Genomic DNA, 17,638 nt, shown 5'->3' with positions numbered 1-17,638 from the left:
ATATGAATTTCAGGTTTTCACTTTGGATGTGTCAGAAGGTGGTGATAGGAGAGAAAGAGATGTAAGCAAATGAAGAACAAACAAAAGTGGAAATAGTGACATCCACTCACAGACACACAAATGACTTGGCGTTACAACAGGCAGAGGACAAAATGTGAATGTGACTCACCCAATCTGTCGCGGATTCCTCAGAATGATTGGGCGCAGGATTGGACTTCAGTTATGCCAAGTTAGCAAAGCTCCTGGGAACTTAAGTCGAGCTCATCCAGCACATCCAGTAGTGCAGCTTCTGCCCGGCTAAAGTAAATATAAACATCCTTTGGGAAAGAATGCAAACTCATATTCTGCTCTCAACAGCACAAGCCTCTGTGCTATTGTCACAATGAGAGGCAAGCAGCCGGGCTAGTGGATACACACACGTGTCAACTTCATGTCAACTACAGCTGACGTAGATACTGCATGCCTCATGTAAGAAGGACTTGTTATGCTCTGACTGAGACCAATTTTTTAAGGAAATGTTCAATATTATCTAAAACTATAGGAAAGCAATTTAAGACATGACAAATCTGGTTCATTGTAAGTCAAGTTTCGAAACCTACTGCTATGAGACAGTGCAGCACATGCAAGGCGAAGCCAGGTTATTTAGAGAATATCTGTATTGAACTCATTTAATACAAGTAAACTTCTCCTTTTGCTCTATAGCCTCAGCATAGCTTTTCTAGGTTCTCTTGTGTAAGGCAGAGCGTCATTTAAGTTTTAAACCTGTAATTGCATTAGATCAGAATTTTACTTTAGTAGGAAGCTCGCTCAGCCTTTTAGTTGATTTGTTTTTCCTGGCCTTTCGAAACGTACATGTGATTTGATTATGCCTATATATTATAATATTCTGCTTATTATTTCAAACTCATTATATGAACCACAAATCAGTCTTGTAGATCTCAGAAAGCCAAGCCAAACGACACATCACGGGAAATGTAAAGTTTATTTAGACTCTAAAGTAGAATAATGAGTGATGAATTTAAATTGTATTCAGAATTAAGTTTCTTTTTTATCACAGATAACTGAAATCTTACCATGGCATTACGTATAAAGTGATAATCACAACAAGTTAACAGGCGCTTTCATTTATTTGAAATGTCAAGCTTTTTTTTCTCTTTGAGTAATGTGTGATTGTAGTCCAGGCCCTAAACTATAATTTCCCAGTATTATTATCAAGGGTTTTTTATGATTCAGATAAAACAAGTCAGTATTTCCTCAGTTAATTTATGTAATTTATCATTCTGATTGATGATAATACAGGGCTAACTCAAAGTGCGAGGGACCTAACCAAATAATTTACATAGAGTTACACAATATTCAGTGTGTGTGTGTGGTTTCACTGGAGGTTTTGCCTTGGAGGAGACAACATACTACATTTATGACTAGACGGGGACAATTTTTGGCGAGGGTAGAATACATACCTGGAAATGAACCTTTACATATGAGATCAGATATCATGTCCCCAAAACTACTCACGCATACACAGAGACACATAATGTGACTGAATGTGAATCTGTTTGCGCGCGCACACACACACACTTATTTCCTTTCTTGGGTACAGATTGGGCCTCAGAAATTAGAGGGGGGTGCATGTGAGAATGTGCGTGTGTAGGTGCATGCATGTGTGCATGAGTGCTGCAACGTGAGCACGGGATTTTCAGTTGTAGATGAATGTGCCTTAGTCTGGAATCCCCCTATCAGTCCAACACACACACACAATCTCCATTCATCCATTCAGTGTTTCCTCTTGCTAATAAAAGCAGATAATCTACACTGTATGTACACAAATACACACAGCATTTAAGAGGATCTTCCCCTTTGCCCAACAGACCAGCAGTTGCTTGTTTAGTCACCTAATACCACCGTTACTGGCAGACAGATGGGCTTTGGAGAACTGCTGTTGCTTAAGCGAGCAAGGCACTTCTCTCTCACTTTCAAAGTGATTCATTTAGCACTTCTAGAATGACAAGATGGCTGTAGTAAGCATTTGCATAAAGTTGTCAAAAAGAGTCCCTCACTCCTCCTCCTTTTTTTTCCCCCCAGTGTTGCTAACTGAAAGTAGCACTCTTGTACTTTCTGCGGATGATTTACCAGCATTGCTCGAACTTCTCTTTTTGCAAACATTTTGCTTTCTCACCAGGCAACACACTGGGTTGTTAATATGTCATTGATCAAAAACCTGCTCTCTGTGTGTGGACATGCATGGTTGCGTGTGACTGATGGGCCCCATCGGCATCACCCACCTACCATGTTACACATATATGCCCCCCCCCCCCAGAAAGAGAGAGAGGGAAGGAGGGAGGGAGGCAGACCACCCATTGGGTCGGTACTGGGGTCCAGATTAGGCTGCAGTCCCTGGAGGTCTGTCGCTTTGTTGATGGTCTTTTAATGACCCCAGTCTGGCTACAGGCTCATTGTACTGCCTTGAGTGACGGGCAGATGGGAATAGCTGATGGGTTAATCTGACATACCAGAAAGGAGTGGAGAAGGGTCTTTTTTTCTGTCCATTTCATTGGAATCCTATTTCTGCCAAAGTGCTTTAGGGGAAACAATTTCGTTTAATGTTACTTGAATTTGGAACAAATGCTACAGCAAAACACAACCTAAGAATCTGCATTGTACCAAATACTGGTACAATTTTGTATTTCTAACAAGTTAGAAGGCAAATTTTGAAACATGTGACTTGGACCCATCCAATCAAAGTTAGGAGACACATAAATATAACATCCTAAGGCTAAAAGTAGCTCCTGTCCCAATCCTAACTTTTTTGCTCTAAAAGAGTAATTACTAAGTCTGAGGAAAGTTAAGGTACTCCAGAGGACTCATAAGTAAGACAAGATCTGCTCACAATGAATGACAATGACATTTTAAAATCACATTTTGATGGCAGATGAGTTAATAAGGATCCAATCAGCTCACCAATAGATTCAAACAGTCCAATAATACTGGAGACGGTTTACACAACTCTACACTACTGGATGTAAGTGCTGATGAGACTAGAAATATCTTGTTATTCATCAAACCAAAGTGCACTCTTCACACCTACATCTAATTAAATCCTCTGCTCCCCTGTATGGGCAAATGTTTTATTTCACATTAATTGATGTCATTCAGTCACTATAGACAGTGTAAGTGATTCACTCAGGAGTTTTCTCAGTTCTGTAGTAAAAGTTGCTCTCAGCAGCAAATAAGTCTTAAGAAGGACCTAACTTAGCTAGGAACCATTGGTTCCATCTGCGACTCGTAGTGGTGAGATATGGCTCCATCTCTTCTCTTGACAAAGGAGGTTAGGTCAGGTGTTGTTTTCAAAAGATAACCTCGAGTAACCTGACCATGGTGTCCTTTCCAGCTAAACCTGCCACACATTGGCAACCATTGTAGTGCAATGCTGACAGGATGGTCCCATGAAACCCATTAGCTTCCACTCTCATGCTTGTCATGCGCATGTCGTTGCCTGTCAAATTGGATTTGGAAACTCAAGGGGAATGCCACCAGACCTTTGTTAGCATGTGTTGTCAAACTCTTGTGTTTTTCTTACTTAGAAACCAAAATAAACCTGGGGGGTTGCCATAATTTACAGGAGATGACAAGATAAGCTTATTATTGTCGAAAAAAATTTTTGAGCTGAGCTTATCTTAAGTGATTCTCCCAGCCTGGTGCTTTCAAGTCTTTTTCAGTGAATAAATGGCTTCTAAATGTCATTTTTATATGATTAAATAAAGAAATTATTATTATTTTTGGCTTTTTAAAAATATCTTCTAGCACAGTCTGTACAGTCACTGTCATAGTTTCCTGTAAACTCTGTTGTTGGTGACATGCAGAAGAGTGAAAGTCTTACCTGATCGAAGGTATTTTCCCAATTCTTCCCCTTAGTTCCCTCTGCTTATAGCCCTCCCACTACACTTACCAGAATAAGACACCCATATCTCAGACGACATTAAACAAATTGAAACCAGATTTCCTGCCGGCTTTTACAATACAAAGCTTTCAAGAGCAGTCAGACTCTATTCAGTCTGGATTTGTATTTTCACTATGAAAGTGTTTCCCATTTTTGGGCCCTTGTTTGACTGTATGCGAGTGAATGCGAGTTCAAGTCTGTGGGTATGGGTTAGTATGGGAAAGTTTAGATTGGTGTGTTCTCTCTTGTGGCACGTTATCATAATCTTACAAGATAGTGATGCTAATGCACATGAGATGTTTTCAAGTTAGCAAACACATGCATTGTGATAATGGATTTTCCTTCTCTCTTGGACCTTTTTATTTAAAAACTATGACAGTTTTAAGACTAATTTTTGGAAAAACTCTTTGCAACACAGTCTCAGTACTCCCATAATCTTTTAACAATACCAAACATTTCAGGAACAGAAACTGACGAAACTGAAATTTCTCAGTGGTGACCAAGGACGAACTGGACAGTTTTGTCTGTATATCTCATCTTTTGTCAGACAATGTGTTTCTACTCTGGATAAGACAGAAATTAAGGCAGGCAGCGGCGGGGAGAGGGAGGCGGGGGGGGGGGGGGGCCCTTGCACTGCACGCAGGAGATCACGTGCAGCGCACTCTGGGAATGTTTAGTTATCTCCTCAAACGGCTCCGCATGGGGAAAAAAAGGAAAAATCATCCTCTATGCTTTGACTGCAGCCGGCTGGAGCATACGGGCTGGCCCAAGTTGACATAAGCAAACACACAGTTCATACACATATATGAACGGCGATGTACTGTACATGCACACATTCAATGCAGACAGTCACATTGTAATTAATATTTGCACACACATAGATGCATGCCCTCACATGCGCAGTGCACAGTTGAAGTCTTTTCCTGTGTGTACCCCCTATTAAGTGACAGCATAGCAGTAGCACCCTCCTAAACACACACACACTCCTCTGCACTTCAGTGTATTAATTGTTGATGGTCCCTTGGCAAGGCTCCAGGTAGGGAAAAGGGGCTACTGATCAGTGTATGTATGGTGTATGTGTACACACCGGCATTTGGATATTAAAGCCTTGTCTGTACCAGCAATGGCAAGAGGAAGAGAAGGGGAAAAAAGAGAAAAAATTACAGCATATATCAGGAATTTTCCAGCTAATGATGTACGGATGTGGTAGCACTGGGGAGAGAGAGCCACTGACTGTGCTGTCTTTGTTTCGCTCACCGAGGGCCCCATGCTGCATTCCTGTACACTGTGCATACTTTGGCAACAGTAGTGCCCATTTTTTTTTCTGTTTTACTGTATACAGTTTGTGTGCTGCTCTTGCACTTTTCTCTCTAGCCCTGTAGCTCTGTTTCTCCCTCCCTCAGCCTCTACGTTTTCCCCTCATCTCCTCTCTCTTCTTCCTTATATCCTTTCTTGGCCTGGTGCAGTTGTATTGTTAGGACTGTAAATTGTCCTTTTTGCAGACCAAGAAAAAGAAAGAGGGAAAGTGAGGGAGGAGTGAAATAATGGTGTTTACAAGATGGCTGACTGCTAGAGCTTTGAATAGGGCCTCTCTGGAGACACAACATTATAGCCTCAGCTCCACTGTACTCTGAGTGCATAGTTTTCCTCATATTATTGTTATTACAACATCCGCTGTCCCTCTCCCATATGTGGCCTGCCTGTACACTCTGAGAGCCTTTACCCATTTTCCTTTCTTAGATACACGGAGGAAGACTTTAATTTGTGGTGGATTGCTTTCAGGAATGTAATCAAATTCCAACTTAAGACATAAAGCATGAAACAGTTGAGCAATTTACCTGAGAGACTGACCGTTTATTTCACTTTAATCAGTAATTCCTGAAAGTTAAAACCTCCTGTCATGCTCTTGGGGACTCACTTACAACAGTTATTTGGCCCCTGTGAATCCAAGGTACTTGTCTGTGAGTGTGCATGTGTGTGTAAATGGCATGTATCTGTGTGTGCAGTGGTGCTCTTTCATCCTGGGCTTCCTTAGGGAGAGGGAATGTAAACACAGGCCCCAGGCCAAGCTCCATCAGCCCCCAGTTCCTTGGCCGCTGCAGCCTTAATCCCCGGCATCAGTCATCCTCATGGCATCAGGTCACTGCGAAGATCCCCCTTCAGAAGTCCACATGGAGAGTGACAGGAAAACATTTTGTGTCATGGTAGCAGAGGAGGAAGAACAGGGTGAGGGATGAAGAATATTTACAACCCAACAGAATTTGCTCATCATTTTAAGGATAATTCCAGTTTATTACAACTTGGGTGTTGGGCCATTATACATTTGTGCTTATCAGAGTCATTACTAAGATCTAGGAACTACAGCAGCGGCATTACTACGACCAACTCTGACAGGGCAGACTAACAGTTTTAAAGGAATTGTTTGATATTTCGAGAAATACACATATTCACACTTAGATAACAAGACTGATACCGCTGTCATGTCTATCCATTAAATACGAAGCTACTGCACGTGGGTGATTAGCTTAGCAAAAAGACTGTAAGCAGCAGGAAACAACTAGCCTGGCTCCGTCTAAAGTTTAAGTCCAACTAACTATTTCTTTTCATATTGCAACGGTGGATCAGTGGAATTAGGTGAAAGCTCCGGTAACATAGTGTCTTGTAACCGCATGCTTTCTTGCTTGCGCGTGTGCACATGCACGATGAAAACAAAATGGGGACCTACTCGTAAAAACATTGCTCGACAGCACTACTAGCGGTCATAAACTCCACATGGTACCCTAAAATTGGTAAGCACAGTGTTTTATTACCCAGAGGAATGGTGGCCAACACTGTATGAAAATGAGATCCAGCTTGTAATCAACCTAAGTGATTCTTTGAACATCAAACACATGCTGCAGATAACTTGGATACATTTGCAGACACACACACACAAAAGCACTTGGGACTGAAGCACGTGAATCCAGGCGAAGGCAGGTGCTCACGCAGTCACGTGCAAGTACTCACACATAACACAAACTAAACGCCCCCGCGCCCACATGCACGCACCACATTGTCATATTCCTCTGCTGTGTATGCACAATGTATGTACAGTGCACTGGTGACACAGGTCCAGATGTTGCAAGTCAGACAGGCTTGGAGGTCCGCCCCAGGAGGTCTGGAGGTCCTCTGGGGCAGGAGAAGCCATTTCCTCCCTGAAGCGGAGTGGGGAGTGGAGAACAGCAGTGAGGGCCGAGGAGGATGGCGGCGGCGGTGGTGGTGAGGGGGAGGATGCTCTCAGCAGAGAGGAATTCCCAGAATGTTGTCCTTTAATCTGGAGTCAGGCTCACACACTCTCGGTCTCTCAGTCTAACTCTCTCTTTTTTTCTCCCCCTCTGCTCTATCTGACCTCCTCTGGCTTTTCTGTTACCATGCAGAAGGGAAGCGGGGTGTCAGATAGGCAGAGAAACAGATTGAAAATGCAAAGCAGCTGACCTAAGGGCCAGACATTGCATTGCACAGTTACATACATACTGTATGTGTCTGTATCTTTGTTTTCATGCAGCCTGTACAGGGGAGTCAGAGCAGGTAATGAAGGGATATGTGAAGCAGAAGGGTGAGAAATAAAAACTAAGGAAAAAGGAATGCAAACGTGATCGGGGGAAGGGGAAGGACAAAAAAAAAAAGTTCAGAACAACATTGCAATTGGGGAATGTCCTTTTTTATTTTTACTGTGTGACACAGAGCATGTTCCTTTGTCAGCAATAGTTTTGAGATATTTAGTATAACAGACTTGAGACTTACTACTACTGTTTTGTGGAGAGCATGAAACTGTGTGATCAGACTGCATTCATGGATATTACAGGCTCTCCAACTGTTGTATGTATCCTTTGCTGCACGTCAGAAGTGTGTTTTTACGGAATCAAGGGCTTACAGAAACAGACAGAGAACGAGAGGCATTTTATAGAGGAGGAACAAGAGATTGCAGGAGAGGAAGGGGGTAGGGAGAAAGGGTGAGGAGGATTGCTGAGTGGAAAGCAGTGCTGACAGAGGACTGTTTGTTTGGGAATGAAAATAAGCACCCTGAAACTCTGAATTTAAGGTTTGAGATGAGCCATTTGAGGGGGGCAGAGAGTCAATAATTTGAGAATAGCGGGCATCAGGCAAAATAAAGAATAGCAGTATACATTTTGTAGTGTGGTGATATTCAGAATTTTGTCTAAAAATCGCTTGAAAAGATCAGAACCAAGATTAGATTCAGAGTAGGGAAGTGGGGAAAGTATTGAGAGACAGACTAATGCATTGTTGTAACATATATGAATACACAGCTACAAAAATGGTTTCCTACAGTGCAAGTAGTCAGGGTGTGATTTCAGATTGCAATAAGCCTTAAAACACCTTCCGGTGTGTCTGAGTGCATGCATGTGTGATATATATGCCTTAATCTGCAGTTGTGGCCAGGTTTTCGAATAACTCTGTACTGCACTGAGGCGGATATACCCTGAGTTTTAGGTCTGTGGTTCTTCCTAGAAGGCTTTATGTGTGTGTATGTGTTGACTCTGCAGGGCTACAAACTCCCATGTAGTAGACTGGAGTCACATGCATTTGAGCCTGCAACTGCAAGAGTTAAAGCAAGATGTTCATTGGGCCATTTGTCACCCATGCATCCATCCCAATTATAAAACAACAACCTGTGTATGATGGCTTTAGCAATGCCATGTCTTGGTTAATAGGGGAACATGGAGATGTGATGTGCTCCATCTATATCAAGCTGAACACTTGCAGAGAGCTTCAATTTAAAATCTGAAAAAGAAAATCCTACAAAAACGAAAGCAATGCAGCCACAAATTTTTTCTCATGCTGAAAAAACACATCAGTGACATTGTGTTGCCTGACTATATGGGCAGCTGTGCAGCTTCCATTCATGTTTTTCTTTGAGGTTTCACTGTTCTAAAAATCTTCAATGACCCTAACAGCCAGTCTGTTCATTCTCAGTGTATGTCTCATTTTTGGTCACATGGCTTAGCCGACACTTCTCAGCCAACTAGCCTCAACTTCCTCCCTTCCACTGAAGCAGGAAGTAGGAGATCAGAAAGTATCACACATCTGCAAAATACAGCCCCCGTCTCTATTAATAGTGTCATTCAGTTTAGAAGAAAAAATGTGACCAAACTTTTTATTCCTCTTGTCTGTCTCTGTTGACTGCCTTGCTTTGCCTCAGATATCCAAGACTTCCTCTCATGCTACTATTATTAATAATGTCCCTTTCTAATGGAATTATTTTTATGGGCAGGGGCAGATAGGTAATGAAATATTGCCCTGCAACTTTGTAACTAGACTCACTATTCTGAATGGTACTACAGCTCGCAGGAGTTGGGGATTGTACAATCATTATCAAATTCTTAAAATGGATATTATTTTTATTTTAATATTACTCTTACTAAGTAGGCTACTGTAATTAGTTTAGGAAGTTGGAAACTATACTACAATAGACTGATGCTCTGTAACAGTTTTTTTATACACTTAACAAGACTAAAAAGTTTGCTAATAGGAATGTCATTAGTTCTGCAGGTATTTAGTCATAAACCTAAGGGTTTTGACCTGATGATGGCACTAAAGGAAAAGTTAAGGGATCACCAAGGTCAACTGTATTTGTCTCCTGGACACCTCAAAATTCACAGGATTTCATTCAGTATTTATGAACCAGACACGTGAACCTCATGGTGGTACAAAAGGAAAAGTTGAACGATAATCATAGTCTGTAGAATTCCTTCCAGGGAACCATGAATGCCTGTACCAAATTTATAGCAATCCAACCAACAGTTTTGACATTGACATCCACAGAGCCGCTAGCATGTCTCAAAACTCAACTTGTATTTCCGGATGGGAATTAAATTAGGCAAGGACGAACGAAGTGCGCGTACTTAACAAGTACACTGAGAAGCATCACACACGCGGTGATACTGACTCATTAAACTGAAATCAGTATAACCTCCCCCAGTGATGGAAATCGTGTCAAAGTCTGTAAATGATGGGTTTACTCAGGCTACACTTGAGCATATAAGCAAGGACCTGATTCACTTTTTAACAGTTTATATTTGGCTATCTACATCCTTTGAAGATCAGTGCTCTCATATTACACATAAATACATGTGGGCAACATTTAAAAGCTCAGGTTATTGTTTCCAAGTACTCCCGCGGAGAGTCCAGGCCAGCCAATAAAGATATCTAGGTGACACCACACTCTTTTTTTGCTTACAAACATTCGCCTCAGGCTCTTAAGATCCCGATAAGCACTCTGCAGTGCCTGAGGGGGGGAGCTGCAGCCAAAAGCTGTTGGAAAAATCTGGAGTTTAGGAAAGCACCTGGAATCAGTCCATTCTCTTACTAGGGGTCACTGAGTTTTGTCTGGAGGCTTTCCCTACTGTAGCTGTTAACAATGCTGCCGCTTTCCTGCAGGCTATGGCTACACACACACACACACGTAGAGCTCCCAATAGAGTTACAGGGACAAATTTGGAAACCATGCTTAGTGTGAAGTGGCACAAAATGGTTGCCGTTATACCTCAGGTGGGTGCAAGTTTTTTTTTTTTTCCTATTTCGGGTTCGAGGGTGGGGGGTGGGTGTGGTAGTATGCTAGTCAGGCCGTTATCACTTCACATACACAAGACATCTTCCACGTTTAATCCAGTGAAACACTGTATGTATTTGTTTTTGTATTGGCTACTAATGCACGTGTATACACACACACACACACACACACACACACACACACACACACACACACGTATATACAGTAGTGAATTGCTGTGGAAAGACTGTGTGATGTGGGTACACCAAGACGAGAGCAGGGAGATGTGTCCTGCCAGATATGATTTCATGTCTTACGTAAGCCTAAGATGGGGGCAGAAAAGTATTAACCCTGTGTGAGCGTGCATGTGAGCGCAAGCCCCCAAGATGGTGACATTTACTCAGTGAGGCTGGCAGGTATAACTACACATAAGAAGTTGGTAATGATTTTTGTCCATGTGTCTTTGTATGTTTAACTGTTATTTTCTTAATGGATTCCTGCCCTGTGTGTGTGTTGTAGGTGGTGACACTGTGGTACAGAGCCCCAGAGGTGCTGCTTCAATCCAGTTACGCCACACCAGTGGACCTGTGGAGTGTCGGCTGCATTTTCGCCGAGATGTTCAGAAGAAGGTGAGCACTGCCGAGAACACAGGACCGCCTAAACTTGCCTGAAATTTTGTTGTAACCCCCAAAGTTTGTAGTGCGATAACTACACCCTCATTGAGAAAATGTAGGGATTTAAACCAGTAACCCCATGCTCACTGGCACAAAGATCTCACATCAGCATGTATATTTGAAGTGTCCAGCCACAGACAAAACAATATGCAGCGTTTATCCAAAAACACCATTTTGCTGATGTTGTTTCACTTAATCATTTTTTCTGAAGCTGTGCTCATGTTAACGGTTTTCTGTTTGGGAGGAGTTGTTATGTTGCCCTAACCAACTACTAGTTAGTGATATATTAGTGTCAGTCAACAGGGAAGCTTCAAAAGCATTTGCTAAAAGCAGGTAACTTTTTGTGTCAATTGAAGAAACATGCCATTTTAAGTTATTTCTGTACGACAGCTTGCAACAACCATTTATAACTGGTACTGTCTGGTACAGTAAAATGATACTGATTCTTAATCCTACCTACAAACCTGTGATTGGCTCCAACTAGGTAAATAATGAGCACCAGACTGCTTGTGAATCACTGAAAACAATAGAAAGTTGGCAGCAATTAGATCTGGATGGCTCCTACTTTTCACACCTCATTATTTCATAATTCACAGTATTGCCTCCTTCACGCACTGTTGTATCCCCCTTCTCCAGTTTGCTACTGTCACATTTAAAATGAACAAACTAAACATTGGCACCTCAGCAAGTGACCACTGACTTGTAAGGTGTAGCCTACCATGTTAGCACACAAACAGTCACACACTCACTGACCTGCATCAGCACTTTGCTATATTCAAGCTGCCCCCTTATTCTGGCCGCTTGTTCACCATATTGATCGTACTGGGCTTTTGTGCATTTGCATTGTGTGTATCTTAACCATTTGTCACGTTAAAGTGGTCACTAAGTAGGAAAAACTAAGTAAACTAAAGCCTTTTTAACTAATTTTACTAAGTTTTAAAATCTTTTTAAAGAGAATTTGTGGTGCACGTCAGCGTAGTGGTATTAAATCATAGTTAAATCATCTAATGGTTGGGTTTAACCATTTGTTACTCACTAGTGTCACTGGCCAGTGTATTATATGGGTTATAGGAGCCATTGGAGGTCATGCAGTTGAGAGCTGCCCCCTTTACTGATTGGTTTCCCAAATTTACTGTTAAAACAGATTATGATCAGTTACCTACATGGATGTTCACATACTGTATACTCACATGCTCATATCCTTGTGACCAAGTCTCCATATGGAGCTAGTATCACTAAAAGCCATCTGCCATCTCTTCTTTCCATTGAAGTGGTTTTACTGTTTGCATGAATCCTAATGCTAAGTATTAAGTAAGTGTGAAGAGATGCTCTAGATCTATGGCTGATGATCACCTGAATGTTGGTTGTTTTGGTTGATAACTGAAAGAGCACAAACTAGAGAATTTTCTACTTCTCTGCATTGCCTTTTTTCTTTCATACACCGCAAAATCTGCAGCCGTCATTACAGAATCAGTTATTGGGGTGTTTCTTAAACTTGTCGCCTCAAATGACACCTGTCAGATGCGTTGTGAGCAGTGAGCAATCACATTTCAGTTGGCTTATCCAAAAATTACAGTAGTGACAGGCTGCCTGCTGTGGTTGCAGCATGCAAGTCAAGATTCTGCTTCTTGGTATAGGTATTTGTCAGTTTGTGGTCTAACGAACTTCACACACTGGAGAGCCAAGCTAATAACAGACGATTTTTCTTACAAAAAAGAAAGAAAAAACTGGTCCAACTTCCTGCCCTTTCCAGGGCATGAGGACATATTTTATCACCACAGCATCAATCTAATATTAATATTTATGTGGCATAGTAGGTAATAGAGCTGTGTCTTGTAATTAACAGTAAAATTGGGGTCTAGCCAGCCTGTAGTGGTGTGCTTTGGAGCAGATAAGAACTGTCTTTCTGAGGTAGGGCACAGTGCCAGGAGGAGCAGTCCTGCCTTTAATTTATGCTTCCTTCCCCAACCGTCCTCACACCCCAACATGCACAGCCACACGACGACCCACGCTCTGCACGTGGAATATACAGGCTTGGGGTGACATGGGGTGAAAAGACTGTGTAGTTATGTGGTATATAGACAGATGACAAATGAGTGGAGGAACATCACGAGGGAAGAATCTTTGAGTATAACAACTCAGTGTATCCTATGGTATGGCCGTGGCAGAGACCAGATGTCAATCTAACAAAACACCTATGGGGGATTTCTGTGGACCAAGCTGTTCGATACAGCCAAGCAACAATCAACAAAACACAAAATAGGGAAATATCTTTTAGAAAAATGATGATATGCTGCATTTAATCTAATCTAGCAGCTTGTGGTACTGTGAAACAAAACATACACTGTAAACTATCAACCAAATATTGTTGCGTCTGTCCCTACCCTGGGCTTTTAAACAGCGTTAGTGCATCTTGTGCATGTGGGCACCAGGTCCTTGTGTTCAAGCTTCATTTGGTGGCCTGCTGACAAAATGGTGATACAAGATCTGTACTTTTTCACAAACTGTACATAAGGACGGGCTAACATACAGGAGGGTGACAGACAAGGGGTGGCATCGGTATTCCTGGTTTTCCAGATTTTACAAGATGATCCATTGATAATCCTTTACGGTCATATGTGACTCAGTAATGTAAAGAAAATATACACATCATACTTAATATGCACAAAACTAATACTGATACATATGATATAACATATACCTATTGCTCAGTGAGCAGCCTTTTTTGTCCATTATGTCTCTTTGGCTCTTTTTTTTTACTATTATTGAGCTGAAAACGTCAGTCGATTAATCAACGACAAAAAAGTTATTGGGAACTATTCTGTTAGTATTTTAGCAGTTTAAGCTGCTGTCAAAACAGAAATTCTTCTCATTTAATTCTTTCAGTTTATATTCCCAGCCTCTCTGTTGTGAGGATTTGCTGCTTTTCTTAGTCTTGTGTAGCAAAGTGAAAATCTTTGGGTTTTGGGTTGTTGGTTGAACAAAACAAGCAGTTTGGTGGCATCAACTTGCCTTTAGGGAATTGTGAGGGGGGGGGGGTTGTCTAGGTTATGGTACATCTTCTCTCACCCTGACACAATAAGCTGTAAAAAGCTTTGGTGTGTGTGTATATGTGTGTGTTTTCACAGTCTGGCACCTGTCCAGTGTTGCCTTAAGGCAGAAGGTAAGGCAGAGTCCTTTGATGGCCATGAACAGAACATACACACTCTCTCTCTCTCTTTTTCTCTCTGTCTCTCTGTGTGTCTCTCTCGCTCTCTGCAGGTGATTAAGATGGCTTTTTAAAAGGCCACCTGTTAGAGATTAAAGGGCACCTGGGAGAAGCGGTGAAAGAAGGCAAGAGAAAGCGCAAACAAGAGGAGATGAGAAAACACTGTTTATTGGTTTGCAGTTTTGTTGGATTGGAGATTACAATCGAACCAGACATCCCCACTGCTGTTTTAATTGCCTTTTAAGAATAGTTGGTATCTAGATTGAATGCCCATTTTGGGAATGAATACATACTTATCGTCTTCGTAATCTGGTCTGCCCAGTGCTATTTTCTGTTTCTTTTAGCTTATTTCTTATTTCACCATTTTAATTTGACTTCATTCTCCACCTTATCTTAGTGTTTACTCACACACGCACATACTTACACCTCTGCTGCAAACACACCTGCTTGCCCCGTCTCCTCCTGTCTCTCTCTCCCTGTATGTGTCTGCTCTGTTGACATCCTCCATCAGCAGTATGTTGTATAAAGTCGTCTTTTGGATTTTTCAACCTGCAATTCCGTTTTTACAGCAGCAGGTGCGTTGCATGTGGAGGTGGCTTACCTTCCAAGCACCTTCTCTCCTCTCTCCACTTTCACCATCAAACATGCCATTGAAAAAACCCTCTTTTACTGACTTGATCAACTGTAGCAAGAATAGTTGCAAAGTTGCTGTCAAAGGAATTTGAGCAAATATAATACAAGTCTGCATCTGCATGGCTGGGATAGTGTTGGGGTGAGTCATGGTTCGGGTGAATGGGGGAGAGTGCGCCTGCTTGTTGACATTCCTGCAATCGAAAGGGTTGAACGTGTTGTGTTAATGGTCCGTGACAGGCCCCACATCTGTGTTGACTTTCTCACAATTGATAAACTCAATTGATAAATCGTCAAAGACGTAACATTGCATGTACATGTTTGTTCTTTACACAAACACACTCTGATGTACAGTACATCCAGACCAGTCCATTCCATGCAGTTCACACTGACACAGGCTAGAACACAAGAAGCCGCATTTCTCTCTACCCATTTCTCACCCAGACAGATTGACGCTCTCACATGCAAACATGCACACACACATTCCAGAGGTTGTCTCAGTGGGATGAGGGACAGAGTTGTGTGCACTAAAGGAAGCGTGACTCAGCTGCCTGTCCCAACCCAGTCTGAGTCCTTCTTTCACTGCCACCCGTTTGTGTGTGTTTGTGCATATGTATGCGCACGTATGTGCACATGCTAATCTCGGAGTGGGAAACAATCCCTTTTCAACCGATGTGTGTGTATACTTGCTTGAGTGTGTGCAAATATGCATTTGCACTCGACTGTTGACTGGATGTGCATGCCAGTGGCCAGCTCTATGTGAATCCAGTTATCCCCCTCCAACAAACCAGCAAACCACTCCAGGTTTAAAAATGGACCTCTTGGAATTATCAGCCCTACTTGTTTTGGCACGATGACTTTGCTGTAGGTGATTTCTTTCTTCGTCTGCAACAATCAGAACTGGTTTGGTCTGATCTTAAATGGCTTTCAAACCTGGCACAGTGCTTTACCCCAAAAGACCTGCACATGGTGTGATCCTGTTTCTGATGTTTTAAAGCAGAGAAGTTCAAGAGTAAAGAGACACAGAGACATCCGTTAGTTAAGGATGCCAGTTGTGAATAGTTGAAACAAACTATCTCAATTCTATCCAAACTAAAACCTGCGACAGAGTTTGCTGTCACAGTAAAAAAGAATGTGCAAAATACCCCTGTGACTAATTTCCCAGTGTCTGAGTCTGTAGGAAAGTGTGGGTGTTGAGCTATGCAAAGCTTCCTGCAAGTGGGAAAACACAGGGAGCACATGGTGGCTAGTCAGTCTATTGACTGCAGTAAAGTGGGGTGCGCTTGAACTATATTGAGGCCTGGATACAGAAAATATACACAGGTGCATGCAAGCACATCTTTGTGACAATATCCTGCATTACATTGACATCTGCTGGTGACTGATCATCTTGGACAAGTGGAATATATAAATAACAAATTTTATACTGTAATTTTTGGAGTAATACGTTTTTAAAAGTATCGTATTTATTCAAAAAGGCAGGCCATCATTAGTGTTAGGAGAAAGTCCCTTGACAGCAACACCTCCTCGTTTCCTTTCAGAGAAACTTCAGCAGGAAGGTCTAGTTCCCATACCGCTTTCTCTGTTAGAATAATCCAACTTTTCTTTCACACACCTCTTCCTCCCACTTTCCTACGCACATTCACACACAGAGCGCAAAAGCAGATACACACACTCACATAAGGGATAAATAGGCTTTTTCTGTTTTGCGCGGCGGTCGGCAGGCTTGTGCTGATGATGACTACTGGAATTTGTGCGGGTGCCAGGGCAGGCATGGCCGCCCACGGGCATCCAAAGACGGCCCAAAGCCACAGGAACCACCAGCAGCCCTGCTGCCGCTCTCCTCCCTCCTTTCATCCCTCCCTCCCTCCCCTCCTCAGTGGTACTACCATCACTGCCTCACAATCCTGACTACATGAGATGAGGCTGCGAATGTGTGGCTACTTCAAAAGCTCACATTAGAGTCACACATTCCTCTTTGCCTTGAGCCAGTAGCTTATGTCTTAGAGCTGTTCGTCTGCAGTATACCGTGGCAATGTGAGCATGAGGGCTCCAAAGCAGGTCAATAAGAATATTATATATAATTAATACTTTACACTTTTAACCAAAATGCATTTGAACCCTTTTCTGTATCTACATGTTTTTTGTGCAGCACAAGGTATGAAAACATCGACTCATGTAAATGCAGTCTAACTAAACTGTGTTTATTTTCTCTTTCCCAGACCGCTATTTCGAGGAAACTCAGATGTTGATCAGCTAGGAAAGATTTTTGAGTAAGTATTATTGGCTGTGTTTCCTGTTGCAGCTTCTAAGGTCCCATATTTTCTTGAGAATGAATGTGCAACCCGGCAAAATGAAGAGTAATTAGTCACTCCGAGAAAATGCTGTTGCTGGTGAAGTCACAGACGACCATTATCATTACATAGTGTTGTAGGAGTACCTTCAGCAGAAGACTGGCCTCAGGAAGTGGCCCTACCACAGAGTGCCTTCACCCCCCGGCCCCCTAAGCCAATAGAGGACTTGGTTCCAGACATGGACGAGCAAGGACGGGCCCTCTTAATGGTGGGTAGTACGAGCCTCTGTCCAAACCACTTTAAATTGATCATGCAGTCAATACATTCTTTATGTCACAATCTTGC

General features: G+C 42.2%; 1 protein-coding gene across 1 annotated transcript in view; it reads left to right on the top strand.

The window, feature by feature from the left end:
- cdk6 (cyclin-dependent kinase 6) overlaps nt 1–17,638 on the top strand; it is a 33,844-nt gene that overhangs the window by 12,291 nt on the left and 3,915 nt on the right. Inside the window, exons 5-7 of the mRNA XM_038724902.1 lie at nt 11,007–11,116; nt 17,222–17,272; nt 17,426–17,561. Coding sequence (XP_038580830.1) covers nt 11,007–11,116; nt 17,222–17,272; nt 17,426–17,561 — 297 coding nt within the window. The remainder of the gene's footprint in view (nt 1–11,006; nt 11,117–17,221; nt 17,273–17,425; nt 17,562–17,638) is intronic.

Source organism: Micropterus salmoides, unplaced genomic scaffold (assembly GCF_014851395.1).
Source record: "Micropterus salmoides isolate LMB-PRFRI ecotype aquatic unplaced genomic scaffold, ASM1485139v1 Ms_hic_scaffold_17, whole genome shotgun sequence".
In the NCBI taxonomy this organism is placed as follows: Eukaryota; Metazoa; Chordata; class Actinopteri; order Centrarchiformes; family Centrarchidae; genus Micropterus; species Micropterus salmoides.
Note: the sequence above shows the minus strand (reverse complement) of the source record. Positions and strands in the feature narration are given on the sequence as shown.